At 43.4% G+C, this 25,920-nt stretch overlaps 2 protein-coding genes and 6 non-coding genes across 8 annotated transcripts; 5 read left to right on the top strand and 3 right to left on the bottom strand.

The window, feature by feature from the left end:
• Nucleotides 1–3,261: 3,261 nt before the first annotated feature.
• LOC127209359 (histone H2B type 1-K) lies at nt 3,262–3,701 on the bottom strand. Its single transcript, XM_051168972.1, has one exon. The coding sequence runs from the start codon at nt 3,679–3,681 to the stop codon at nt 3,301–3,303; it is 381 nt and encodes a 126-aa protein (XP_051024929.1). The 5' UTR covers nt 3,682–3,701; the 3' UTR covers nt 3,262–3,300.
• Nucleotides 3,702–3,988: 287 nt separating this feature from the next.
• LOC127209244 (histone H2A type 1-H) lies at nt 3,989–4,388 on the top strand. The gene has a single exon (XM_051168846.1). The coding sequence runs from the start codon at nt 3,991–3,993 to the stop codon at nt 4,375–4,377; it is 387 nt and encodes a 128-aa protein (XP_051024803.1). The 5' UTR covers nt 3,989–3,990; the 3' UTR covers nt 4,378–4,388.
• A 4,650-nt stretch (nt 4,389–9,038) lies between these two features.
• Trnat-agu (transfer RNA threonine (anticodon AGU)) lies at nt 9,039–9,112 on the top strand. The gene has a single exon. It is a non-coding gene; the product is annotated as a tRNA-Thr (tRNA).
• A 952-nt stretch (nt 9,113–10,064) lies between these two features.
• On the bottom strand, nt 10,065–10,138 carry Trnai-aau (transfer RNA isoleucine (anticodon AAU)). The gene has a single exon. It is a non-coding gene; the product is annotated as a tRNA-Ile (tRNA).
• A 3,571-nt stretch (nt 10,139–13,709) lies between these two features.
• On the bottom strand, nt 13,710–13,782 carry Trnav-cac (transfer RNA valine (anticodon CAC)). Its single transcript has one exon. It is a non-coding gene; the product is annotated as a tRNA-Val (tRNA).
• Nucleotides 13,783–17,838: 4,056 nt separating this feature from the next.
• On the top strand, nt 17,839–17,920 carry Trnas-cga (transfer RNA serine (anticodon CGA)). The gene has a single exon. It is a non-coding gene; the product is annotated as a tRNA-Ser (tRNA).
• A 1,137-nt stretch (nt 17,921–19,057) lies between these two features.
• On the top strand, nt 19,058–19,130 carry Trnar-acg (transfer RNA arginine (anticodon ACG)). Its single transcript has one exon. It is a non-coding gene; the product is annotated as a tRNA-Arg (tRNA).
• Nucleotides 19,131–24,886: 5,756 nt separating this feature from the next.
• Trnav-aac (transfer RNA valine (anticodon AAC)) lies at nt 24,887–24,959 on the top strand. Its single transcript has one exon. It is a non-coding gene; the product is annotated as a tRNA-Val (tRNA).
• Nucleotides 24,960–25,920: the final 961 nt, after the last annotated feature.

Raw genomic sequence — 25,920 nt, 5'->3', positions numbered from 1 at the left:
AGCCTGGTCTACAAAGCTAGTCCAGGACAGCCAAGGCTACACAGAGAAACCCTGTCTCGAAAAAAAAAAAAAAAGAAAAGAAAAAAGAAAAAGAACTCTACTGGGCTTGCACCTTTAATCCCAGCACTCAGGAAGCAGAGGCAAGTAGACATCTTAACTCCAGGACCAGTACAGGTTTGAGACCTTGTCTCCAAAAATTTCAAAGCAAAATAATCAAAATACAGATCAAGAAATTCCATGGACTGTAAAAGTATAGTATAGACACTAGATCTCAAACACTTGAAAAAAAAATACAAGGTCTGTTTAAATGGCTTAAACACCATTTTTATATAGTAGATCATGCGGAACATATTAAAATCAATGTCACTCCTTTTTCTTGTTAAAAATGTGCCTGCTAACAAAACGGAAACTGTATGATTATACTGTCTCTCTCCTGAGCAGTTAATTTATATTAACAAACTGGCTTTCTGCTTTCAGATGCAAATATAAGACTAATCCATAGAAAATCCTGGGAAGTGAACAAATTTAATTTTTCTCCCCTTACATTCCTAAAGACAGAGATAAAATTCTCTGTTCTGCTCACATCTCACATTTAGGCAGGACAGAGAAATGGAAAATTATAGGACATGAGAATGGCAAAAAAAAAAAAAAAATCCACTCTGGAGTGAAACCCTTTATCAGATGAGAATTTCAATTTGATGAAGACCTCTCATCCCAGCAACAACAGAAATTTCACTTACAGTTTAAATGGGGGAGGGGGGATGAGGGGGAAGGGTTCTAAAACTAACCCTGTGTACAACTATGGAGTCTCCTACTTTAATTTCATCCCAGCCAAGACACCTGCAGACCCAACCTACAGTCTCATCATCTAAGAAGGAACAGAGGCAGAAGGGGAGAGAGGCCCTGCAGGACCATCCAGAGCAGTAAAAACCCTTTAGGCAGTCCCCATTGGGGCACTTGAAATTAGACTCTTTCCACAGGATGGGACTGAAACAGTGACAAGACTGTCCAAATGTCACCTAAGGGAATTGGAGCAGAGGCACAATTGTCCTAAGGCATAAACTCATTACAAAATAAATTCTTTGAAAGAGGGTTTCTCTGTGTGGACCTGCCTGGCTGTTCTGGAAGTCATTCTGCAGACCAGGCTGGCCTTGAACTCACAGAGATCCTCCTGCTTCTGATTCTGCCTCTCGAGTACTGGGATTAAAGGCGTGCGCCGCCGCCGCCGCCGCCGCCGCCGCCGCCGCCGCCGCCGCCGCCGCCACCACCACCACCCAGCTTGCAAAATTAATTTTTTAAGGGGCATTTTTGTAGCAAATTCAACTTTTTAATAATTTGGTTATAAAAATACAGTTAAAATATTGTTTTGTCTAACTTAAGTGAAACATATATATATGGCTGAAGAAGGAGGAAATGACAGAAATATGTGGGGAAGGGAAAGAAGGGAATCTTACCCTGCCTTTCATAATTTAGAGGGAATCAGTTTTGCTGCTCATGAAGGAACTCTGATCTTAACTCTGATTAATTTCAGCTGCCAATTCTGTTCTCTCCACAGAAACAAAATGAGACCCACATGAAAGGAGAGAAACGCAGTGACAATGAAACTTACGGCCTTACTTACACCCAAGTTTTCTATTAAGATGTATTTTCAGAATTCAAGGAAGAACAAAATAAATGTTGTAAAATCGAGATTATTTATTTTTGAAAACTGGCTTACCAACTTAGAGTTAATAACTGTGGCATTCCATTAAGGGTTCAGGAATTTAAAAACTTAATCCAAGACTAATAATAAAATAAACCTGAAGGTGGAATTCATCATCATTCTAAAAAAAATCCTGAGTATCAGATGCTGGTTGGGTGGCACAGGTTTATAATCCAGAATCTCAAATGGCTGAGGCAGGAGCCCAGAGTTTCACAATGAATGCCAGGTCAGCCAGGGCTACAGAACATGTCTTTAAAAAACAAAACAAAAATCGAAAACAAAAAGCATAACCGTGAATAGTGGGAACTTAGAATACTTATTGGGAAACCATACAAGTATTATCTCTTCATTCTTTCCCATAAAATTGAAATAGGCAGCTTACTGAACTGGTGTTTTCTCCCATTAGCTACTTGATATCTACCTAGGTTTATAAGGGAGTCACTATGATTAAGCGAAGGGGTTACCTCCACTATTGCTCTTTTCTTTGAAAAATCATTCCCTTTACATCTTTCCAGATTACTCCAGGCATTTTAAAAAATATATACACAGCAATATCTACCTTACAGATTCATGTAAAGATTAAATGGGTTCATATACTACCAGCATGTATATAGAGGGGTGCCTGGCGTGTTGATAAGCAGTCACTGTTAAAAAACCATTTGATATATGTTTTAAAATATTAACGTAACAGGCAAATTTCTAGTAGACTTGAATAGAAAACACGTTTCGCCTGTTGAAAAGCTCGCCTGACTCTGTTCACCTGTAAGAACACTTCCAGGAAAAACCAATTCACTCTGTGTGCTCAGTAGCTGTGTCCTCAAAGCTTAGAAAAGCAGGTGGCAAAAATGTCTATGCCTTTCAGTAATTAAGTTGTCCCCAGTCCCCTCCATCTCCCTTACCTCTCTCCAAGCTCACACCCCCACCCCTACCCCTACCCCCACACCCTACCCCTCCCCGGTTTTTTTACTGTGTAGCCCTAGCCTGGAACTCACTCTAGACCAAACTGGCCTTAAACATACCGAGATCCACCTGACTCTGCCTCCAGAGTGCTGAGATTAAAGGCGTGCGCCATCACCGCCAGGTTTAAGTCCGGTGGGAGGGTTAGTTTTGTGTTAACTAGGCCCCATTTAGTTTATTACACGAGACAGGGCCAGCCTGGTCAGAAATGTTTAACAGCCTCACCTTTAATTCTGATGTACCTTCCAGTTACCAGAACACAGCACAAACAAAACCAGCCCCGGTTTATGTAGACAGAGACGAAGCCCAGGGCTTCCTATATGCGAAACTCTCTACCAGGTCAATTTATATCTTCAGCTCGGTCTCTACTTCTAAACGCTAAGTTATGCCATGAAACAATACAGCTTGGTAGTTTTAACTATTACTTCCTTTTGCCCAAAGCTCACTGTGGCTTACTCAGGACACAAAAGAGATAAACAACACCTAACACTGAGGCTCATCTTCACCTGGTACCAGGATCTAGGTGCAAAAAGCTAAAGTCTTTACTCTTGAACTTATTCATGTTTGCAGCTCTAATACTGACAACATAGTGGCTCTGAAAAGAGCCTTTGGTGCTAGGTGTTTACTGTCGCTTCAGAAGTCTACTTGGCACTGGTGTACTTGGTGACGGCCTTAGTGCCCTCCGACACGGCGTGCTTGGCCAGCTCCCCGGGCAGCAGCAGGCGCACGGCCGTCTGGATCTCCCGCGACGTGATGGTCGAGCGCTTGTTGTAGTGCGCCAGGCGCGACGCCTCGCTGGCGATGCGCTCGAAGATGTCGTTGACGAACGAGTTCATGATGCCCATGGCCTTGGACGAGATGCCCGTGTCGGGGTGCACCTGCTTCAGCACCTTGTACACGTACACGGAGTAGCTCTCCTTGCGGCTGCGCTTGCGCTTCTTGCCGTCCTTCTTCTGCGCCTTGGTCACGGCCTTCTTGGAGCCCTTTTTCGGGGCGGGCGCGGACTTCGCGGGCTCAGGCATAATGCAACACTAAGCAAACAAACCAACAAAGAACCAAGCACGACAGCTTTGTGAACTCCTTATCTAGAGCTTCGTATGCAAATAGAGATAAGCACCCTGTGTCTTGGTAGTGGTCGGTCACAGAAAGGGCTGAGTCTGCTTTTACCCAATAAGAATACAGAAACCCCAAATAACGCGTTTTCATTGGCTAAAATGAACTCAAGTGTTAACCAATGATGCGTCTTCTTTTTTCGCGCCCTGGCTTGACTATAAAGGCCGAGAGGTTTGTAACTTAAAGCATCGCTTTAAGAAGGATTCGACCTGTTCATCATGTCTGGACGTGGTAAGCAAGGAGGCAAGGCTCGCGCCAAGGCCAAGACGCGCTCGTCCCGCGCCGGCCTGCAGTTCCCCGTGGGCCGCGTGCACCGCCTGCTGCGCAAGGGCAACTACTCGGAGCGGGTGGGCGCCGGCGCCCCGGTCTACCTGGCGGCCGTGCTGGAGTACCTGACGGCCGAGATCCTGGAGCTGGCCGGCAACGCGGCCCGCGACAACAAGAAGACGCGCATCATCCCGCGCCACCTGCAGCTGGCCATCCGCAACGACGAGGAGCTCAACAAGCTGCTGGGCCGCGTCACCATTGCGCAGGGCGGCGTCCTGCCCAACATCCAGGCCGTGCTGCTGCCCAAGAAGACCGAGAGCCACCACAAGGCTAAATGAGCGGATTTCGATATATCCCCAAAGGCTCTTTTCAGAGCCACTCACTAATCCAGAAAAGAAGCTGCCGCACGCAAACTTAAGACCCCTATGAGACAAGTCTTCAGTTTAAAACTGGAAGGGACTTTGGGCCTCAGGCAATCTCACAGGAACTTTAAACCAAGCTGGTCTGCCTACTTTCAGAGTATTGAGACTAAAGGCCTGCACCTACTATAGGGACATTTTGAGAGGGGCGGGGAAGGGTGATCCACCACTACGCCATTTTTAAAGAGTCGTACGTCTAGTTAACCTTCAACAGATAGGGTCTCAGGTTTTTGTCACTTTTACTGGAACAGCACATAATTAGGTTTTAATTTCGTCTGTTAAAAACCTTTTCCAAGTTCCACGCTGGCAAACCCGGGTAACCCTGGATAATGGCCGTCGAGCATATCAATTTGCATTAAAATTGCTTTTAGCTGGGGAAATAAAGGTGCATGATGTCAGGTGGTAGATACAAAGAAAATAAGTTGAAGACGTTAATGGCGATGAGTAATTAAAACAGGTGTATGACTTCATTGAAGGTGTTATTTAATGAAAATCATTTGAAAGAAAGCTAGTTTATCACATAAATTCTGCCAAGTAGACTACAAATGAGAAGGCAGGTCAGATAAGCAGGTTCTAGCTGGCACAGACTTTATCTCAATTCTGAGTTAACAGGTCATCTGCTACATGACTGAGCACGGGGAAGGGGGGGCAGCCTAAGTCCCAAATTATTCATTAGTAAAGTTCTGTGCTCTAAACCTATAGGGCAGGGAGTTTGGGAAGAGGGCAAGTCCTGAACAGCAGATCCTGCTGAGCTGTGGAGGCGCTCAGGAGGCAGAGGCAGGCAGATCTCTTAGTTTGAAGCCTGTCTGGTCTACAGAGTGAGCTACAGGACAGGAAGGTGAATGCGGACAAACCTTGACTCAAAACCAAAAACTGTATAAACAAAAAAACATTGTTTTACTCCAGATCAGCACACCATCCGATTTTGCCTTTTCTCTATGCTGTGTCCCTTTATGCAGAATTAATTGCATGTTTAAAACTGATTCACTTTCACTTGTCCCTTAAATTTATCTAATTGCCAGCAGAGCATTCATATTCAATTCCACCCGTACTTTCTCTTTTGTGTGTTCTTTCTCATTATCTTGTTTTATGTGGCTATGGGCCCCAAAAGTGCAGAGTCAGTACAGGAGGGGTGTGTGTGTGTGTGTGTGTGTGTGTGTGTGTGTGTGTGTGTGTGTGTGTGTAGGGAGAAACCACAAAGTTGCAAGCAGTTGGTGTGACTTGATGGCAAGGATTTCAAAGGATATCTGGTCTTTTAATAACACCAGCCACTTGCTGTGAGAAAAGCTGGAAGAGAAGCTCCAACAGCAGCCCACGGAAACAAAGGAAATTCTGTGCTTTCACTGACCTGAGGGGAGAAGATTCTGAATTTAGAGAAGGGTCTCTTGGTTTAGCAGATCAGTGAGGGATTTAGGATATAAGGCAGTAATTTAGTAAATTCCTACTGTGCGACTCTAATGGGTTAGGGCATGGGGCGTGGCTGATCCTCCGTCTACCAGGGCAGCCTCGATTCTAACACTCAGCGTATCAGTGCACCATATGATAGTGCAAAGCACGTGCATTCTTAGCTAGTGAACAGGGAACTGTTGCCCAGCAGACTTTAGGCACTAGGGATGTGACTGTGTCGTTTGCTCTGTTGTTCTCCTAAAGAGCTGCCTAGCAGAAGTGAGGCACCAGCGGGATCCTTGGTGTTGAAGAAAGAATGAAACAAACAAACTATGGTGCTATTTTTCTTCTCTTTAATCTAAAAGGAACCCTAGGCACTTATCTATATGACTCAATATGATAAAATTAAAACCTAGACATTCTTTTCTGAAGATGACATTTAAAAAAAAACACAACAGGAAAAAGTCCTTTTATATAGAGTTATGGAGTAAAAATCCAGAGGCCACAAACAGAGTTCAAATGAAGAGTCTGTACTGAGCAGCCAGGGACTGCCTAGTGAGAAACACTTCTCACAGAGCAGCCCTGGGTGTATATTGCAGGAAGTCTTTAAAGACAACGCGGAAAAGCTCCATTCTGGTTGTCAGTTGCAGGAGGGACCAAGTAGTTTAATGAGAGCCAAGAACATGCAGTTTGTTTCTAGAACAGGGTTGGGTGCTTTCTTGTGGGACGTTTTTTACAGCAGGGGTAGAAAGCAAAGATGGTTCAGCTGAGACAAGACGGAGAAAGAAGTCTTTACCCTGTTGCAAAGCCAAGGATCTGCTGTTAAGTTCGCTACTGATGACAGTACTCAATCTGAAACCCACAATTCGCTAGACTAGAATACAAAGCACAGCCCCTGTGCCTCATCACGAAGAATGTATCAGCTTCACAAAGATGCAAGCTGTCGTGCTTTGAATAGGTATGACACCCCTTCACCCCCACCAAAGGCTCCTGTTTGAATGCTTGGCCCATAGGGAGTGGCACTGTTAGGAGGTGTGGCCTTGTTGGAGGAAGTGTATTACTGCGGAGTGGGCTTTGAGGCCTCACATACTCAACCCAGGCTCAAGGCAGCAGTCTCCATCTACCACCTATAGATCCAGATGTAGAACTTTCTCTCAGCTCCTTCTCCAGCACCATGTCTGCCTGCATGCTTCTCAATATGTTAATAATGGGCTCACTGTATCTGAACTGTAAGCCAGCCCCAATTAAATGTTTTCCTTCAGAAGAGTTGCTGTGGTCATGGTGTCTCTTCACAGCAATAAAACCCACACTAAAACATAATCCAAATAGGCGGGAGTTTGCATCCATTGGTAGAGTGCTTGCCTTGCCCTGAATCTAGTCCCCAGCACTATTTAAAAAAAAAAAAAAAAAAAAAAAAAAAAAAAAGCAACCAAGTGTCAAACATATACGTTAGATGACCGAAATCCTTTTTAAAAATATATAAATGGAAGTTCATATTGATGAGATTTTCTCTCCATGAACTATTCATTTGTCACTATATGCGTTATACATGACCCTAGACATTTTAAAGTAGATGGCTGGATTTAAGAGCTGATGGGGAATGAACAGTACAAAAGTCCTGGTGGGAATGTAAGCAGATTAAACACAAACTGGGTGAGCTGGCCATTCTGCCCCTAGTTACCACAGCAAAATACCTGCATAGGAGCATAAAGGGAGCTGAGAGAGAGTGGACAGAAGCATTAGCTTCGCCCCTGAGGCCAATAATAAGCAGGGCATGGCCATTGCCCACAGGAGGATTTTTGAAGCGATTAGAAATTACTTAGGTGTACACAGAGTGACCTCAGTAGTTCTAAAATTTTACTTTAAAAACCCTACCCATATGCTGGGCACACACCTTTGATCCCAGTGCTAGAGAGGCAGAGGCAGGTGGATCCCCTTCTGTGAGTTCAAGGCCTGGTCTACAAAGCAAGTTCCAGGACAGCCGAGGCTGATACACAGAGAAACCCTGTCTTAAAGAAAACAAAAAAAGAAAGAGAACTTCGCTTATGTGAGGAGAGGAATGGCAGCAGGATGTGGGACAAAGGGGATACCATCTGGCCTGTTGTAGGAAGGGACACAATGATGGGGGCTGGACTCCTACTATGCTAAGCTGCCTTCTGCTGCATTTGCAGCCACCTTCCCACATGCATCCAATCAACATCCATGTCAGTTGGCATCCTGCAGGAAGAGAGGTCTTGTGTCGGTCCTGATGCCCCATCACCATGTCTCAGTTATACACTCTGACAGCATTGTGCCCCAGTTCTTTATTCATTTCTCCAAATCCCCCACTAATTTATAATATGGAGGAGAGGGAATTGGCCAGGTTTCAACCTCATAGCAAAGTACCTAACAAGACTGTGGGAGCTGTGCAGAGCTTCTGGCATCAGCAGCAGACCTTTGGATAAGGCCAGGATATCTTTGAAAGACTGTGGTGGGTCTGGGGGATGCTGAGGTGGTGTGGCTTCTCAGAACAGAACAAGTGGAAGAAAGCTGTTCTGTGACTCCTACAAAAGTCCTCATTCGAGCCTAAAGTCCTGGTACTTGGGCAAGCATATCTCTTAATTTGAGGCCAGCCTGGTCTACAAAGCAAGTTCCAGGCTACTCAAAACTATACATTGAGACCCTATCAAAAGAAGGAGGAGGAGGAGGAGAAAGTGTGAGGAGTTTTCTTAGATACACTAAATTGGTACACTAGCAAGAGATCACTTCTCATATCTCATGTTTATTGTCTGGGCCTGGTACCTAGCTTCTTTAAAACTGCGTTTTAATCTCCTTGTAAAATGCAGACTCTATGGTGAAATAAATTTTTGTTGTTTTGTTCGTTGTTTCATCTCCAATACCTGAAAGAGTAGGAACTGAAGCCCAGTGGAGAACAACTTTAGTGAACAAAAGAAAATGTGGAAATTGTAAAAATGTACTAAAATATCCAATATTTCCTCTAGGGGGCACAAGTCACCACTAAATAAAAATTTTAGGCATTGTGATTTAGAATCAATTTTAAACCTTACATTTAAGAAAATATTTCTTACATGCTGGAATTTCTCTTTTTATACAACGTTGGAAACATACATGTACTTGCAAAGTAAAGAAAAAAAAAAGTTAGTTGTTTACGTGAGCCTTATATATACTATATAATTGAGCAGGGTCTCCAAAGGGGCTCTGTGGCTTAGCTGGTCAAAGCGCCTGTCTAGTAAACAGGAGATCCTGGGTTCAAATCCCAGCAGGGCCTTCTGTCTTCCTTTTTTTTTTTTTTTTTTTTTCTTTTTTCAGTAATGTTCCACTTCTAAGTATGTTGAGAATGTAATCGCCCTCAGTACTGAATTGTTCTGATTTTGGAAAATCTCGGGATTTAACTCTTCTGAGGACAAAGAAGCTCCTTAAGTGCGAATGCCTCGTGACACAGAGAGGACAGGAGAAGTGAAGAGTCTACAGATAGTAAATAGCAAACTGTTTGCTGATGGCTGAAAGGTGGCTGGGCACATTCGTTGTAAGAGAATTCTCTCACAATAGAGTGGTATTTCAGAGATCTGCCATAGAAATCCAGGCTGCGATCTGTTAGTGTAGAGCCGATATTTTCAGTCAAACGGGGGACTCTGATTACCTACTCCAGAGAACTAATAAATAATGTCGTTTGGTTTGATGTGGGCTTCCTTTTCACTTTTGAGAACAAGGAAAATGGTTATGCTGAAACTACTCTGTCTTTTGGTAACCCTGGGCATTATGGGATGTCTTCGCTGTTTGGTATACTACAGAAAAACGTAGTGCCATCCTTTCTGTTGCGATCCTCCCGACGTCACTCTCCAGCGCCAACAGCCTGCATCGCCGCACACTGAACTTCTTGTCTTCGTTCTTAAGAAATAACATCAGATCTTTCTTGCTTGAAATATAAATATACAGAACCACATTAGGTGTTTTTCCTTTACACAGTTTTATTGTTGATGCTTCCCCCTCATAGCCTTGGTCACTTGTCCTAAGCCAGTAACTGCCTCAAAGCCTAATTAAAAGAAGTAACTATAAGAGCTATTTGGGTGGGAGCTTGTGGGGGGGGGGGCGCTAGATAACAGCTTTCTGATAGCGCAGGACTTAGAGAATCTGAACCTGAGCTTTAATACAGCTCATGAGACCGGATTTGGTTGAGGGCAGTAGGAACAGAAAATACAACACCTAAAAATACTTCCTGCTGGCCCGTACGGGGATCGAACCCGCGACCTTGGCGTTATTAGCACCACGCTCTAACCAACTGAGCTAACCGGCCATCACGGGAGGAATGGGTTTTCTAGGCTGTACTTGGTAATACGTAAGTAGTGCCTTTGTTTCTGGATTGTAACGAGTGGGAGGTTTTATATTGTTGTAATTTGAAAAGAAAGACAAGATGCAACCGCGCGGGCACGAATACAACTCTGCTTCTCCACAGCACAGGAAACTGAATCTCTCATATTGCGGGCTGTGATAGAGAGCCTCCGAGAGCTTGCGCGTTGGACCTGGGGTTCGCTCTCTTCCCGCCCCTCGCGGGGTCTCACGGCCGGCGCTGCTCCTCTGCTGCGGAGCCCCGGACCCGAGAAACCGCCGGAGAATCAGCCGCTGCTGCAGTAACTCACGAACGCTGGCGCCGCCCGAGTCATGCCTTCAGGAGGCCGAGAGGAGGCGCACCGGGTCCATCGTCCCGTGCTAGTCTGTAGCAGTCCAAGACAGCCACAACCCAGGGTCACCAAGGCAGAATCTCTGTTTCGACATTGTCTGCCTTCTCTAGGAGGAACTTGGGAAAGGACCCAACACGGAGACCCGCCTCAGATCCACCATGACTTGGTGATGCAGCGATGGGCAGGTTCTGCGCCTTTATTGTCAACTGGTACTCATTTTCCAAACTTGTATAAATACAAAAATTCTATTATTGCTTTACAACGAACAAGGGTATTTTTATCATATTAAATGGAGATCCTAAGGGACTGGCCTCAAGGAAGTTGTGTTTACTCACCAGCTTTCCAAATGAAACTTGTGAACTTTTTTAAAAAATTAGTTTGGTTAGTTAGTTTGAAGTTTTTTGTTATTGGGGGCTTGAGGTTTTTTTCTTTACTTGGAGTTTAGGTTTGTGGGTTTTGTTGTTTTGGGGGGGAGTGGTGTTTTTGTTGTTGTTGTTGTTGTTGTTGTTTGTCTGTTTGTTTGTTTTTGCTTTGCTCTGTTTTGTTTTTTAAAGTTCCTGTGACCTAATCTGGCCTTGAACTTGAAATATGGCTAAAGAATACCTTGAACTTCTAACGGCTCCTGAGTGCTGGGACTGCGAGCCTGATTATCACAGAGAGAAGGTGCTGACATGCCTACTCACCGTATGTGTATTTTTAAGGATCTGAATTCTTTAAAATAATAATAATTTGGTGGAGCTGGAGATATGGCTCAGCGGTTAAGAGTTAAATTCCCAGCAGCTACATGATTCCTTCTTTTGGCATGCAGGTGTACTTGCACATAGAGCACTCATATATACAAAATAAATAATCATGGGGGACATTTACTTTTTTAAACGGTGATTTTGTTAGAGTTTTTCAGAGAAACAATACAATGAAATGTACATGTACACAGAAAGGCACTTGTTTTAAGAAACTGGCTCCTGTGGTTGTGGAGATTGGCAAAGAGTCTTTGGCCACACTATAATCAAACTCCTGAAACTTCTCCCGGGCCCAGTAAAGAAGTCAACAAACTCAGAGAGAGAGAGAGAGAGAGTGCCGGTGTCTTTGAACTGATCACCCCAATATCTGACAGAGGACTTTATTTCCCACCCTTCAGAATTTTGGCTCTCTCTGGCTTGTCACCAGCAAGAAGCATATGAAGTCAGTTTAGTGAGAAATCCCTTTACTGTGGTGTTTGTTCATGGCCCCCTCACTGTCCACTAGCCCCACGTTCTGTCCCTTAGCCCCTCTGTCTTCATATTGCTCTTCACTGCATTCTCACTGGCCTATGCTATATACAGAGTTGAGGCCAGTCTCCTGCACATCAAGACGCTGTCTCAATGGCCCCCGTGCCTATAGCGATGATCCCAAATAGTCTTTCTCACCGTGATTTGAAACTGTCACTCAGTAATATTTTAAACAAGATTCGGCAAATCCAAATGCTGATGAAGGATGTAAGGATGTAGACTCAACTAATGGTTGTGTTTCTGAGCAAAGAAAGTTGCTGGAAGGACACAGTTGCCCTGCATAGCCCCCCCCCACCTTCCCCCCCACCCCTACCCCCTCACCCCCACAGTCCACTCACGCTTGCTGTTCACCCCTGCTGTTGACTATGTGATACCCACACATGTATGCTTTACTAAAAGTCTACCAACTTAAGTGTGTCCCATCCCAAAACCATCCAAGCCCAAACACCTAGAATGATGACACATAAAATTAACAAGCCCAGCTGGTTTCAGGGTTTGTTCTGCTGATGGTTCTAGATAAGGCCAGGACACTTGGGCTCTGCATAGTTTCACCACACTCATGGATACAATGAGTCGGGATTGACATAGGCTTGGGAAGAGCAAAGCTGGCTGAGCTCACTATGACATTTAGGAAGCAGGGATGTGTCTCCCTGGGGGGAAGGTTTCCTTAACATGGGCAAAGCTATCTTCATAAAAGGAGGAAAACTTGTCTTAATCCAGCATGCAGTTTGAGGAACCTTACTATAGGAAAAGAAAACAGCAAGTAAAAAAAAAAAAATGTTTTTAACTTCTTCATGAGACAAATGTCAGTGTTGTTTTTATTAAATACAGTAACCAGGTAAATTGTTCTGTTGTATTTGTTAACACACTGTGTATCTTAAGAATAATATAATCTACCAAATTTTAATAAAAGTAAAATAACTTCTTAGCAGGGCATGGTGACGCACACCTTGAATCCCAGCATTCAGAAGGCTCAAGCAGAGGATTTCTTCATATTTGAGGATGGACTGGACACATAGGGAGTACCAGGTGATCCCGAGCTACAATGTGAAACAGCTGTCTTAAAAAAGAAAGGAGGAAGGAACGAAAGAGAGAGAGAGAGAGAAGAAAGAAAGAAAGAAAGAAAGAAAGAAAGAAAGAAAGAAAGAAAGAAACCTGGGCATAATGATCCACACCTTTAATCTGAGTGCTCAAGAAGCAGAGGTAGGTGAGTTCCTGGCCATCCAAGGCCGCATAGTGAAACCCTAAATAAATAGCTCTTAATCAGAGGAAGACAGAAATATTGACATTTTATTCTATATTCTACTATGTTCAGTTAGTTTTATATTAGTTACTATGTCACTTTTCCACTACTGGCCCTGTTCGGGTTAAACGACAGCATTAATGTAACTGAATAGCAAATAGAATAATTTCAAATAAATACCTCCTTTTTTTTTTAATGTTAAAAAACACACACACACACACTAGTACCTGTTAGGATTCTCTATTTTGCGTTTGATGCTGTGTGGTTATGTTTGTTAATTTGGGCCTGGTGTGCGGCCCTACCTTCACTCCCGGGCCATTCGTCCACCTCCCAACTCCCCCGCGCGGACTTGACCTGCCTCTCTTTTCCCTATGAAGCGCAAAACCCACGATCCAGAGAAACGCAGGTAGATTCTGCTTCCTGCCGGGAAGTGTTGCCTTCCGCTTGAGCCTGCTGCCCATCTGCAGAGAGCTTCATGCTGAGCAGGACGGCGAGCATCTATCTCACAGAGCCTGGAGCCCAGCAGCCCCGACTCCTTGGTAGATCTATTTTCAAACAAACCCGAGCAGAGCGAGGGCATCTCATAGAGCACTAGGCCCAGCTGATAACTTGGTGGATCTATTTTCAAGATGCAAACTTGCAGCAGGAAAAGGGGGTGATAAAAGAAAACGAGACTGTTCCCGCCCGGTTTCGAACCGGGGACCTTTCGCGTGTGAGGCGAACGTGATAACCACTACACTACGGAAACAACACGGTAGCAACGAAGTCCTTTGGCCACACCCATGTACAAGTGAAAAACCTTCCATTTGCAGGTTCTTTGTTACGGGCCAGTTGACAAATGTTCACTTTTAAGAAACGATACATTTCTCCCCCTCTTCTATTTTTCATAAATCACTACCAAGAAAAGGCTCTGCCCAACTGTCCAGTTCTTCAAACTCCGAGCGAGCAAGCAAAAAAGGACTTCCAGACGGCGCACGCTGTCTACACAGCTCGCTTCAGTTCAACACAGCCAGCTCATACTCCGTGACAGAAAATGACTCTTAAGGAATGTGAAGTGAGCACTCTGAGCCCAGGAAAGGGTCAGAGGCCCTCAGCACTGTGTGCAGTTATAAGCGTCATTTCCTTTGAGGGCAACTAACTCGACATACTTGTACAACTTTTCTGGAAAAACTCGGAGAAACTAACAAAACCTTGAAAGAACTCCACCATGTACAACACAATGCAGATACGGAAAAGGCATGGTCTTTGCCCTCAAGGAAACATGAGTCTTCTCATGGGACCTACGTAAAATCACGATACAGAAAATAATCTGCACAAGCCTTGATAAGTGCCCACCCCAGTTTACCGTCATCAGATCATACCTTTTTATATAATTATACGTCTTTATGGTTATTTTCCTTAATTTGCCTTTCTTCATTAAACCTAAAATGATTTTCTTCTTTTGTTGAGACTGCCGATCCTTAAAGTGTTACTTAATTACTTACTCAATCAATTAATTAATTAATTTAGTGATAGTGGTACAGGTGTGCACCCCCAATCCGGTCCATATAAATCTTGGTGGGGTTTGGAGTGGTTGTTTTGAGTTTTTGGTTGGTTGGTTGGGGTTTTGAGGCGTTTCTCTGTTGTCTGACTGTTTCTCTGCCTGCCCTGGAACCCACTCTATAAACCAGGCAGGCCTCAAACCAGATTGCTGCCTGGTTCTGCCTCCCAAGTGCTGCGATTAAAGGCATGCACTACCGCTGCCCAGTTTAAATCTTATTTTAACACTGCTAATAAATTTTCTCTTGTCTTCCTGTCTTCTGTGTTACAGACCTGAGCCATGAGCCTCATGGTGCACAAGCAAAGAAGTTTCCTCTCCCCTACAAGGCATGGGTAGAGTCGGACATGAAAACCAAGGAACTTTGGTAGGATATCGATGCTAGCTGGGGTTGGGGTTCTGATGAAATGTAGAGATTTTTGACCTGTAATAAGTGAGGTTGGAAGTTGGGAACTATAACCTTTCTGAACCACATTTACTGAAATGATTCTCTAGTTCCAGCGTTTGACTCCCAGTGATAACTGGAAGCTGCTGCTCTACACGGCCTGGGGACATCAGTTTCTCCTGCAGGGAGGACAGGACAATATCCTATACGGAGAGCCGTCCTTTGAGCCACTCCTCAGCATGTGCCACTGACTCTTTAGGTAAAATCAAAGTGTGACCTTTGCAGAGGTGTGATACACAGGAGAGGATTGTGTAATCTTAGTCATCATCCATCCATCCATCCATTCGTCTGTCCACTCATCCATCCATCCATTCATTGGACATAGGCCCTTTGCAACCCAGGCTGGTCTAAAGCTTGTGCCAATCTTCTTCGATTTCCCTCAGCCTCCTGGCTACTGAGATTCAGGCCACCATGCCAGGCCTACCTATGTCAGTGTGTGTTGATGGAAATCTGACAAATCTGAAAGAGAGTGGATTTTAAGGGTCTGGGATCAATGGAGAAGGGTTACAGCATTGATCATCTGATTCGGTGCTACAGCTCAAGGGGATGGGAATGATTCTAAGTGTTCCTGGTTGATTAACGTATGAGCCACAGTTAGAGCAACTCAACAAAATGAAACTGAAACATCAGCCACAGAGCAAAATACCTACAGGCTGAGGCAATTTAAAGGCTAAAGTGAGATGATTATAAGATATAAGACCTTCTTGTGAACAGTGATCTTCACCAGAGGGCCTTTCATCACTATTGTGAGAAATGGTCATGCATATAGCTCTGGCGCCCTCGGGTTGCTCTGTGGGGACTCTTTCTTCCTAGACATCACAGTGAACCCTGCAACTATGGAGACCAGTAGAAGTCAAGTGAGAGGACCAAATGCAGAGACTATATTACCAATGACAAGATGGTGTCTTTGGACTGGTTGTGTCTTCCTGGAGATTTGTTCTTTTGAGGCTCACATGTGTTCCAGTGTGATGGCATTGAGAAATGGGAAAGTTAGGGGGTAATTAAAGTTATACAGGGTCCCAAAGTGGAGCTGTCATCCAGTGCAACATGTGTCCTTGTGGGACCAAGGAAAAGACATCAGAGATCTCCTCCCTGTGTGCTCAGAGGAAAGAGCTCACAAGAACATAGAAAGAAAGCAAAAACTGACCTTGGCAACTCTTTGGTTCTGGACTTCTAATCTCCAGAACACTGGGGAAATACATCTTGCTGTGCAGTCCTCCCAGTTTGTGACAGCTGAGCATCTCCTCCCAACAAGAACTCAAAGCCTGATAAAGGAGAAACTCTTTAATAATAATGACACGCACGCAGCTCACTGATGCTTAAGGCAGGCTGGCCTCAAGGAGAGAGTTGTCACAGTTTTTGATGAAATTTTGGAAACTTTATCTGAGATTTTACTGTTTTAATCTTACACATGCTTTTTTTCTGCAGATGGAGCTTTAGGTTCCCACCCAAAGGAACACTTTGAGCAATTAAGCAGGGGAAACAAAATCTGAAACTATCTCTTAAGTTTTAAAAAATCTTCAAAGCCATTGTGTGTTCTTGCAGAGATTTTTTTTTTCCCCAGAGTTTCTCTGCACACCCCTGAAAATCTCTAAGTAGACCAAGCTGTTCTCCAACTGAGAGATCCACTTACCTCAGGCTCCCAATGCTGGGATTAAAGGTGTGTGCCACCATGCCCACCTCTTGGGGTGATATTTTGTAAAAATATGTGTATAATCTAACACTAATATGTCTCACATGAAGGTACTCTATACACTTTGATCTCAACTTTGATTTTATATTAAAGACAGAGGTGCATCCACATATCTCACATTCTCATCTTCTCTCTCTCTCTCCCTCTCCCTCTCTCCCTCTCCCTAGACAGTGTCATGTCATGTAGCCTATTGGCATCCAAGTTACTATATAGTGAAGGTGCCTAAAATTTATGCTCCTTCTGCCTCGACCTCTAAAGTGCTAAGATTACATGTGTGTAGCCATAGCCAGCTCTTAACAAATACAGCGTTTCACTATGTGCACATGTAAGTGTGTGTGTGTGTGTGTGTGTGTGTGTGTGTGTGTGTTGCCATAAAGTACCAGGTTAAATTATTCTGAATTGTTTAACACCAACAAGATAATTATTTTAAGACTCACCTTGCTGATTCTTTCCCCAATCCTGCAATTACGGTAATACAGAAGAGAAGGAGCTTGACCCTGGAAACAGCCTCACATGTGCAAACACATCCTGCACGTGTGTAGAAAAGCTGGCTCAGAAGCACGTGGATTTTGAGTATGGACGGAGCTTGGCAAACGGTCTCAGGATCAGTGCTTCTTGAGTAGTGTGGTGAGAGCGTGATTGAATACGATTGTTAGGTATCCATACAACTAAGTCAAACTTTACTCCCTGCCACATCTATGAGGAGAAACTCAATAATCTGTGAAAACCAGAAATGGGGAAGTAGAAGAGTAAAACCTGAGATTCTGTTATGCTGGAATATCACTCTCCCTGAAAGAAAGAAAGAAAGAAAGAAAGAAAGAAAGAAAGAAAGAAAGAAAGAAAGAAAGAAAGAAAGAAAGAAAGAAAGAAAAAAGTGTGATGTGGATCTAAAAGCCTGCAGGGATAGAATCAAGTTGAGTAAGATTGGTGGAAGAGATCTTATTAGGCTTTGACCAAGTGACTGCCTTTTGTGTATTGCTGAAAAGAAACTGCCCAGCAGACGCGCATACCTAGCACTGATAGGAGTGTAGTGCCCAAAGCCTTCAGAGCACGTATTTTGCCTTCAGATTTTACTTATGTAGTACTTGTTTAATATACAAGTGAAATAATACAACCTATTTCCGGATTAGCTGTGATGGCCGAGTGGTTAAGGCGTTGGACTCGAAATCCAATGGGATCTTCCCGCGCAGGTTCAAATCCTGCTCACAGCGTATAAGCACTTTTCATCTAGCAGTCGAGGAAATCGGTCCCCTTTGTCACATTCGTATACCTCAATATTGAACTGGGGGAAAATGTGGACAAAGCAGGGCTTTTAGAAGATTAGGTGTGTTATGCTTTTTAAAACTTCCTGCGCTCACTTTAGCCATTGAGGGTGCAGTCCTTTAATCCCAGAACTCAGGAGGCAGACAGTCAAGAGGATCCCTGAGATCGAGATTAGTTAGTTGGTCTCCAAAGCGAGCTCCAGGACAGCCAGGGCTACACAGAGAAACCTTGTCTGGAAAAACAAAACTGAAACTAAAGAAAAGAAAGAAGGAGGGGCAGGCAAATGGTTAAACAGTTACAGTTCGCCGGTATTTTAAAAGAAAAGAAAAAATCCAAAACCAAAGACAAGACAGCTGTTGGGAACCAAAATGGACTAGAATTACAGAGCACATCTGATCTGCCCCGCACGTGGAAATGGAACGCTGCACATAGCGGCTTGGACGCTACGCAGTAGCGCTGCCTGGCATCCACTGAGCCCCACCTGCACCAGGAAAGGTTTATCCCTTCTTACAAGTACATTTTTAAGTTTTCGCCCACGTTGGACGCTTAAATAATATTCAGCCAAACTTTCTTTTATATTTTTAAGACAGCTCCGGGGGTAAATCTGAAATGCTGGAATTTAAAGGCTTGGACCACCACTTCTGACTCAGTTTAAATTTCAACTGACCTCTGAGCTTCTAAATTGCTGAGTGAATTGAGGTTGTAAATCTTAATTTAACTTTGTGATGCACGCCTGTAACCCCAGAATTCCAGGGGGCTCAGGCAGGAGAATTGCCAGTCAGGGCTTCAGAATGATGCTATTTCAAAATATCTAAAAGGAGGAGACTGGGAAAGCAAGGGAGCAAAGGGTGGGTTTGTTTTGCTTTTTCATTCTATCAACGGGACTGGAGGGCGGGGCTGTTTAACGTCAGAAGAACCAACTGCACGTGTTACCAATGGAAACCTGGAGGCGCACAAGGATGGAGAAAAGGCCCCTTTAACACAAGTCGTGTAAATTACGCAGATCAAATCCTTGTTGAAACTAGGGCTACCCTTAATTTAATGTTGCTGCTAATAATAAGTAGAGGAGATAAGCCTGGCAGGGAGGGCCAGTGGCGCAATGGATAACGCGTCTGACTACGGATCAGAAGATTCTAGGTTCGACTCCTGGCTGGCTCGACCTAACTTTTTTTTTAAGTCATACAAACGAGATATTTCCGTTCATGTGTTAAAATCCATAACAGAAACAGATTAAGTCTTGACGAGTCCTGATCTAGCTCTTACTACATGTTGTCTTGCCATGTACTTAATATTACTAATGTACATAATATTACTAAAAACCAGAAAGGACTCTACAACTTGAAATATCACCAAATGGGTGAAACTGGAAAGCATCGTGCTGATGAAAAGAAGCCAGTACAAAAGGTACATACTGCAAGCTGTTATTGAAATGAAATGACCAGACCACCCAATCTGGAGTTAGGACGTGTCACCGGTTGCCAGGGGCTGGAGAGAGAAAAATTTTGAAGTCAGGTAACAATGACGATGTGTAATACAGTACATGAATAATCACTGAATTGAACACTTTGAAAGGTTGAGCTTTATTGCGCATGAATTACATCTTAATATTAAAAATCACAGTAGCAGGGGGAAAAAACTGAAACTTGATCAGTATTTTATTGGCTCTTTCCCACCCTCTCGTCCTTCCCTGGGCCCAGGTTTGCAGCGGGCTTAATTGCTGGCCCTGAGCATCTCCCGGAGAGGTAAGAAAAGGGACAGATACTGACTGGAGAAAGAGGGCGGAGAAATTGTTCATAACTGAAAGCGATCCAAGACAAAACCCAGATAAAATTAAGCGTTAGAGGGTATAGAAAGACCCGCAAGTGCAGTTTGGAGGCAGGGTCTGAGTAAGTGGGTCTGCCTTCTAAAGTTTTCCGGAAGATTTGATACAGGGAGCAGGGAAGCGGTACTTGAAAGGGACGTCAAGGCGAAATCAGGAAGGAACACCGATTAAATTAAATTAAAATAAATTGCTGCATGCACTCTTCTCCTTGCAAAAGCTTATCCAGATGGGATAGTTTGTTTCAAGCCGTGCTGCTATTAAAAGAATGAAGTTAGGACGCGCCCAGGCTGCGTCTAATCCACCCCCAGTTGAGATGGACGGCGTGAAAAGAGAGAAATGGTTTGGAGCGCCTCAGATTTTCTCGTATTTCTTGTGGGCCCACAGATTCCATAGCGAGTGTAGTTTGTGTGTAGCGTCGCTGCCTAGAGCCACGCTGGCTTCCCCCAAGGCACTTTGGCTATCTCGGGTAATTCACTCATCGCTTCTCCCTCCATGTCCATTTTCACTCATCGCCTCCCCCTCCATGGCCATTTTCTTCAAACTGAGCTGCTTGTAAACCCAGCAAAATTACCAGACTTACTGAACCTGAAGCTGAGCGGTTTTCCTATGTTTCGTTATCCAATGCGCGTATACGCAGCTCTGTGTTGAAACCTGGAGAGTGTCCCGCCTAATTTAAACAGGGAGGATAATTGAGAGATGCATAGTTCACGTCTCAAACCAAGTATGAGCTGATGTTTCCTAGTAACCAAAACAGTCTGAAATGTAAGGAAAGGCACCCAGGCAGAGATGGGACCTGAGCATATGGGACATGTGATTTCTCCCCATACTCAAAAATTAAAGATGAGCTCCCCAGGAGAGAGGACAGGACAGCTCCCCAAGGAGATACAACTCTGTATTTTATGATGAGTTATAATGAACTGCTGACTCTAAGCGAAGGCCTCCCTAACAGGACAGACAACGGCAAACATGGCAGCAGCAGGATTTGCCCTTTTCCCTTCTCTATCCCTTACTAAACACTTAGACTTCCCTTTTCCTCTTTAAAAACCGTTCCTGCAGAGACACCTGTGTTAATCTAATCCAAGGGCAACAGGTTTCCCATCCTCTTGTCTCATTTGTGGGGAGAATTTGAATTTGGTGTCTAGCTGTGTTCAGTGCCAACTCAGAGCCGCCCCCTCCCCCTACACACACACACACACACACACACACACACACACACACACACAATGTGGAGCAGAGAGAAATTATAGAGTTGATAGAATCGCGTACTCAGAGAAGATTTCACACTCTTGCTGAAAATAGAAAAAGGAAAAAAGAAATCTCTCTGTCATGGGTTAGCACGACTCTCAAAAAACTCAATGAATTGGGCCCTCTATGGATGACAGGTAGCACATTCTACAGTTAGAAGAGCTGTTTGCAAATCACATGCCTGATGACTGAGATACATGGAAAATATATAAAGAATTCTTAAAGCTCAGTACAAGAATACCACTTGTGGTGGGCACCATGATGCTAGTCTGTAGTTCCAGCACTTGAGAGCCAAGGAAAGTAGGTCTGGAGTTCAAGACCGCCCCAGGCCATCTCAAAGAATAAAAGTGATTAAATATTTGAGCACTCACAAAAGTATGTATACAAGCACTAAACAAACACAAGAAAAGATGCATAAATCGTTAGAGAGATGCAAATTAAAGTCACTAAAATGCCTGGATGGTTATGATAGCTTAAAATGGCAGCTGTCGGTGTGGATGTGGGATGTAAACACTCATTCACTCTTGCTATGTGCCTTTTGGAAACAAGGAAGCAGTTTCTCCTTAAGCCTGTAATGCAGGACATTAAAACAGGACCTTAAGACCCATGCCACTGTGCAGAAGGACAGGAACGAATCTTAAGAACAACAGGAGCCAAATAGCAACCAGCTCTAGCCACCAGGCCCAAGGTCGGCATCAGCACACACAGAGACTGTAGCCAGCCTGAGGACGTTTGGTTAGTCCTGCCCCTCCATTTTAGAATTATCTTTGACTTTTGGACTGTTTCCTATTCATTTAAATACACTGAAAACTCCATTATTTGTTTATTGATGTTTTCCTAAACTTTCTAGCTGAGCCTTTCTGTGAAGACTGATGTCCTGCCTGCTCTGGGGAGGACTGTCCTCCCCTGTCGTTTTCAGCTCTCCCACAGGATCACAGAGAAACTTCATCCCAATGGTGTCTCACATATTTTAATGGGGTTTCTTTTCTTTTCTTTTTAAAGATTTATTATGTATATAGTGATCTGTCTGCATGTCCACCTGCAAGCCAGAAGAGAGCATCAGATCATATTATAGAAGGTTGTGAGCCACCAAGTGGTTTCTGGGAATTGAACTCAGGACCCCTGGAAGAGCAATCCCTCAACATTAGGTAGGAGGGAAAGGAGGTTAGTGGGGAAGGGTGGAGTATTCTTTAGCTACTTCTGGCTGGTTGTGTGGTGGGAGCCATGTTGCATCTTCTGGGAAAGGTACATGAGTGGCCTCCTCCAGGCAAGGCCCTTGGAGCTTCTCTCCCACCTGGCAAGGACCAGAGGGAGTGATATCTGGAAAGTAAAATTTGTTATGATCTTAAAAGAAATAAAAGTTGGCTAGATTCATCTTGGCCTTAGAGAAGGATTTATATAGAAGGGAGAAACAGTATGGGTTGATGAGAAAATGTTAATTGTTAGTTTCTGCTATTTGTATATATTTTTTTAAAAAGCTGTTTATAGCAAGACCGTAAAACTTGACAGATAAAGTGGCATATAAAACAACTTAAGACATATTGTGAACACACTGAATTAGACTGTGATAAGATGCAGAGGTTATATTGCTGTCCAAACTTTATGCTTAGATTCTAATTGTCTTTTTGTTTTGAAGCTGCATGTCTGCTGCCGGCCCACACACAGTTCAAACTGGATGTGCCTGGCTAGATATAATCATCTGGCTTGCAGTAAAGTATTTAAATTATCTGGCTTGCATTATTAATCATTTGGATTATAAACTATACTACTTAGAGATGGGTAATAATCACTGACCACAAAGTAAACTTAAAAAGAATTTTAATAAGTACTAACTGAGAGTGTTGGACAATGATTAAAGGAAAATCTGAAACTGCATATGTTTGAATGCTCTAACATGCTGTATGAATAAAGACAGCTTGAGCTATTCGGGGCCACTTGCTCAAACGTCAACGAGTGCTGAGAGTCTTCCTTGCTACCATCCCCACACTTCCATAGTCCTGGGTTATTCACGGAGATGGATATGGACTCCGGCAGTTAGCGTCATGAGGTTCTTTGGGGCGATACCAATCTCAATCTGGCAAGCAGCAAACAGTAAATGAACCAAGAGCCTCCTTCCTCCTCCGACTGTCTCCGTGAAGCTCACCTCTCTCTGGGCTCTGAAATTTATACCCTCTCCATGTACACACCCTTCTCTAAGCCACTTGAGGCAATGATCAGCTATGGGCAAGCTAAAAAAAAAAAAAAAAAAAAAGCAAGTTTTTAAAGTTTTTAAAGAAACCAAAACTTCTACTACACAGTGGAAAGCTGAGTTTCTTTCCTCATTGGTCCCAGAAGAGGAAATGGTAGGTGGAAGTCACTTCCTCCCACCAACCTCAGCACAGAACATGCTTTCTACAATGTCTTCTCCTGGACTAAATTTTCTGCAGAATCCAAGCTAGCTGAAAAGTAGACTTAGAACTGCCCATCCTCCATTCCAAAGCACTGTGACCTTTATTCAAGTACCTGCTTGATACTGCTTGTCTGAGAGGTAACATGAAACACTCAAAATTTCTAAATTTGCACAAAGAACTGTCGTCCCTCAGGAAAGAAAGTGAGCTCAAGTAAAACCTTGCTTAGCAAGTCTCTACCACTGGCGCTGGAACCCACAGACTTATATCCACTGGATATTCAGTCCAATACCTTAACCACTAAGCCACCCCAGCAACCATTCAGGAGTGAACCCCAAATTTTCATAATCAAGTTTGGAATATCCATATCCAATGATGATGCTCACCTGTAACCCTAGCACTCAAAGAGAAGGATGGCGAGTTCAAGGCCAGCCTGCTACAAGATACCATTCTCAAAAAGAAGGTTCTTTACATCCAGTTATCTAGGTAGTCTCCTGGCTTGGCAACACTCTCAGACCAGATATCCAAAGAAACAGTGCTATAGGAAGGTAGACATTAATGGCAGCATTAATACTTATCTTTCAATATTCTAAGGAAAATTCAACCTTAGTGCCATCGCTAGATAGGAAATAGTTAAAGAGTGATAAACATTGCAGCCACGGAAAACCATATTATGCGGAACATGTAACAACACAGGTAGGCCTTAGAAAGTTCAAGAACGACTCCACACAGTAGGATTTCCCTTATTAACATTCGCTGGGCTTCAGAAAGCTTTTTACTGCTTTTATTTTCTCATCTTTTGGGTTTTGTGTGTTTGTGCTTTACAACACTTCTCGCGTCCCACATACTGCCCTGTGACTCTCAGACAAAGCAAAGGCTTGCTCAATTTGCCATCGTTATAATTAGGTTTATCTCTGCTTCACCATGTGATTGTTCATCACTGGGAAACAAATGTGACAAATGGCACTGCGCGTATACATATGGTTTTTATTAGAGCACAGATATTTGTTCATCGATAATTGCTCACACTGAATGAGGCTTCCCTGTCCTGATTTGAAACTTCTCAAACATACCCAAGCAACTTATCTTTTACGTTCTCTTTGCAAATAATACCTTGCCCTTTCCGGTCGAACAGCAAGAAAGCGTCTCAGTGAGCAGTCTCTGAAAATGTTAGGATGAAAACTCAGTCTGGCGTTTTAGCCTAAGGATAGGAAGCTCTAAAAGAGGCTCACGCGATCCGGAAAAGGAGCATACAACACAGAAGGAACTTCCTTTAAATAAAATGTGCCAGAAGCGGACCTGAGAGTTCTCTGCCTGGTGCTCATGGAGAAGGAAGTGCGGCTGTACAGCGCCTTTACTCGTTTGCGGTTGGTTTTCGAGTTTAGCACTGTAACCAAAAGTGTAAAGACAGTAGAATCCATTTTTGACTAACTCAGAAAAGAAGGACAGTGCTAAGGGATGTTTCCGTAGTGTAGTGGTTATCACGTTCGCCTAACACGCGAAAGGTCCCCGGTTCGAAACCGGGCGGAAACATGGTGTAAATAGCCTTTTGTAAATTCCACAAGGTCTTAGGTTTGTCCCTTTGTTTTACAACCGAAAACTGCCAAATACAATTCAGCTACATCTGTAACTCACGGCCAAAAGGATAGCTGATTCACGAAGATGGAAAAAGTGAATGAGGAGGTAAGTAGAAATGTAAAAGTGCAAACCATTAATCAATGTAGTGGCATTTTTTGGACTTTCTTCTTCAGTGTCGTTTCTGTTTTCGATGTTTTGTTTTGTTTTATTTTGTTTCTGTTTGTTTTTTGTTGTTGTCTTTTTGTCTGTTTGTTTTATGGTAGTGTTTTTGAGACAGTCTCCATATTCTCCTATCCCTAATTTTAGCACTATTCCTAATTTTAAAAGGCTTTATTTAAAAAAATAATAATAATAATTAGGGCTGGAGAGATGGCTCAGCAGTTAAGAATATGACTTGAGTGATTCTGTGTACCCAAGTCACATGGCTCCTATACTCACATGCACACAGGCACAGATGCACACAGACGCCATACACAGACAGACACAGAGATACACACACACACACACACAGAGAGAGAGAGAAATGCACGCAGACACACACGCATAAACACACACGATTTAATAATGATAAATCTTAAGGACAAAAATTTAAATACTTAATTTAATATAAAATCACTTTATTGTAATGAACTGTTTGTTTTTTATTTGTGAATTCATACCTTTTGAGAAGGCCGCTTGGTTTTGAGTTTGGGTTTTTTGTTTGGTTTTGGTTTTGATTTTGGTTTTGGTTCGGTTTGATGTGGTTTAGTTTTGGTTTTGGTTTTCTTTGTTTTGGAGTTTTTTGGTTTGGTTTGGTTTAGTTTTGGATTTTGTTGTTGCTGTTTTGTTTTGTGTTTCTTTGGTTGGTTGGTTGGTTGGTTGGTTGGTTGGTTGGGTTGGTTGGCTTGGTTTATTTGTTTTGGTTTTTGGTTTTTAA

This window comes from Acomys russatus, chromosome 3 (genome assembly GCF_903995435.1).
Source record: "Acomys russatus chromosome 3, mAcoRus1.1, whole genome shotgun sequence".
NCBI lineage: Eukaryota > Metazoa > Chordata > Mammalia > Rodentia > Muridae > Acomys > Acomys russatus.
The sequence above is the reverse complement of the archived record's forward strand: the minus strand, read 5'-3'. Positions and strand labels throughout refer to the sequence as shown.

Excerpts from the sequence above, each read along its gene's own strand:
- LOC127209359 (XM_051168972.1), bottom strand. The coding sequence starts at position 3,681 with ATGCCTGAGCCCGCGAAGTCCGCGCCCGCCCCGAAAAAGGGCTCCAAG.
- LOC127209244 (XM_051168846.1), top strand. The coding sequence starts at position 3,991 with ATGTCTGGACGTGGTAAGCAAGGAGGCAAGGCTCGCGCCAAGGCCAAG.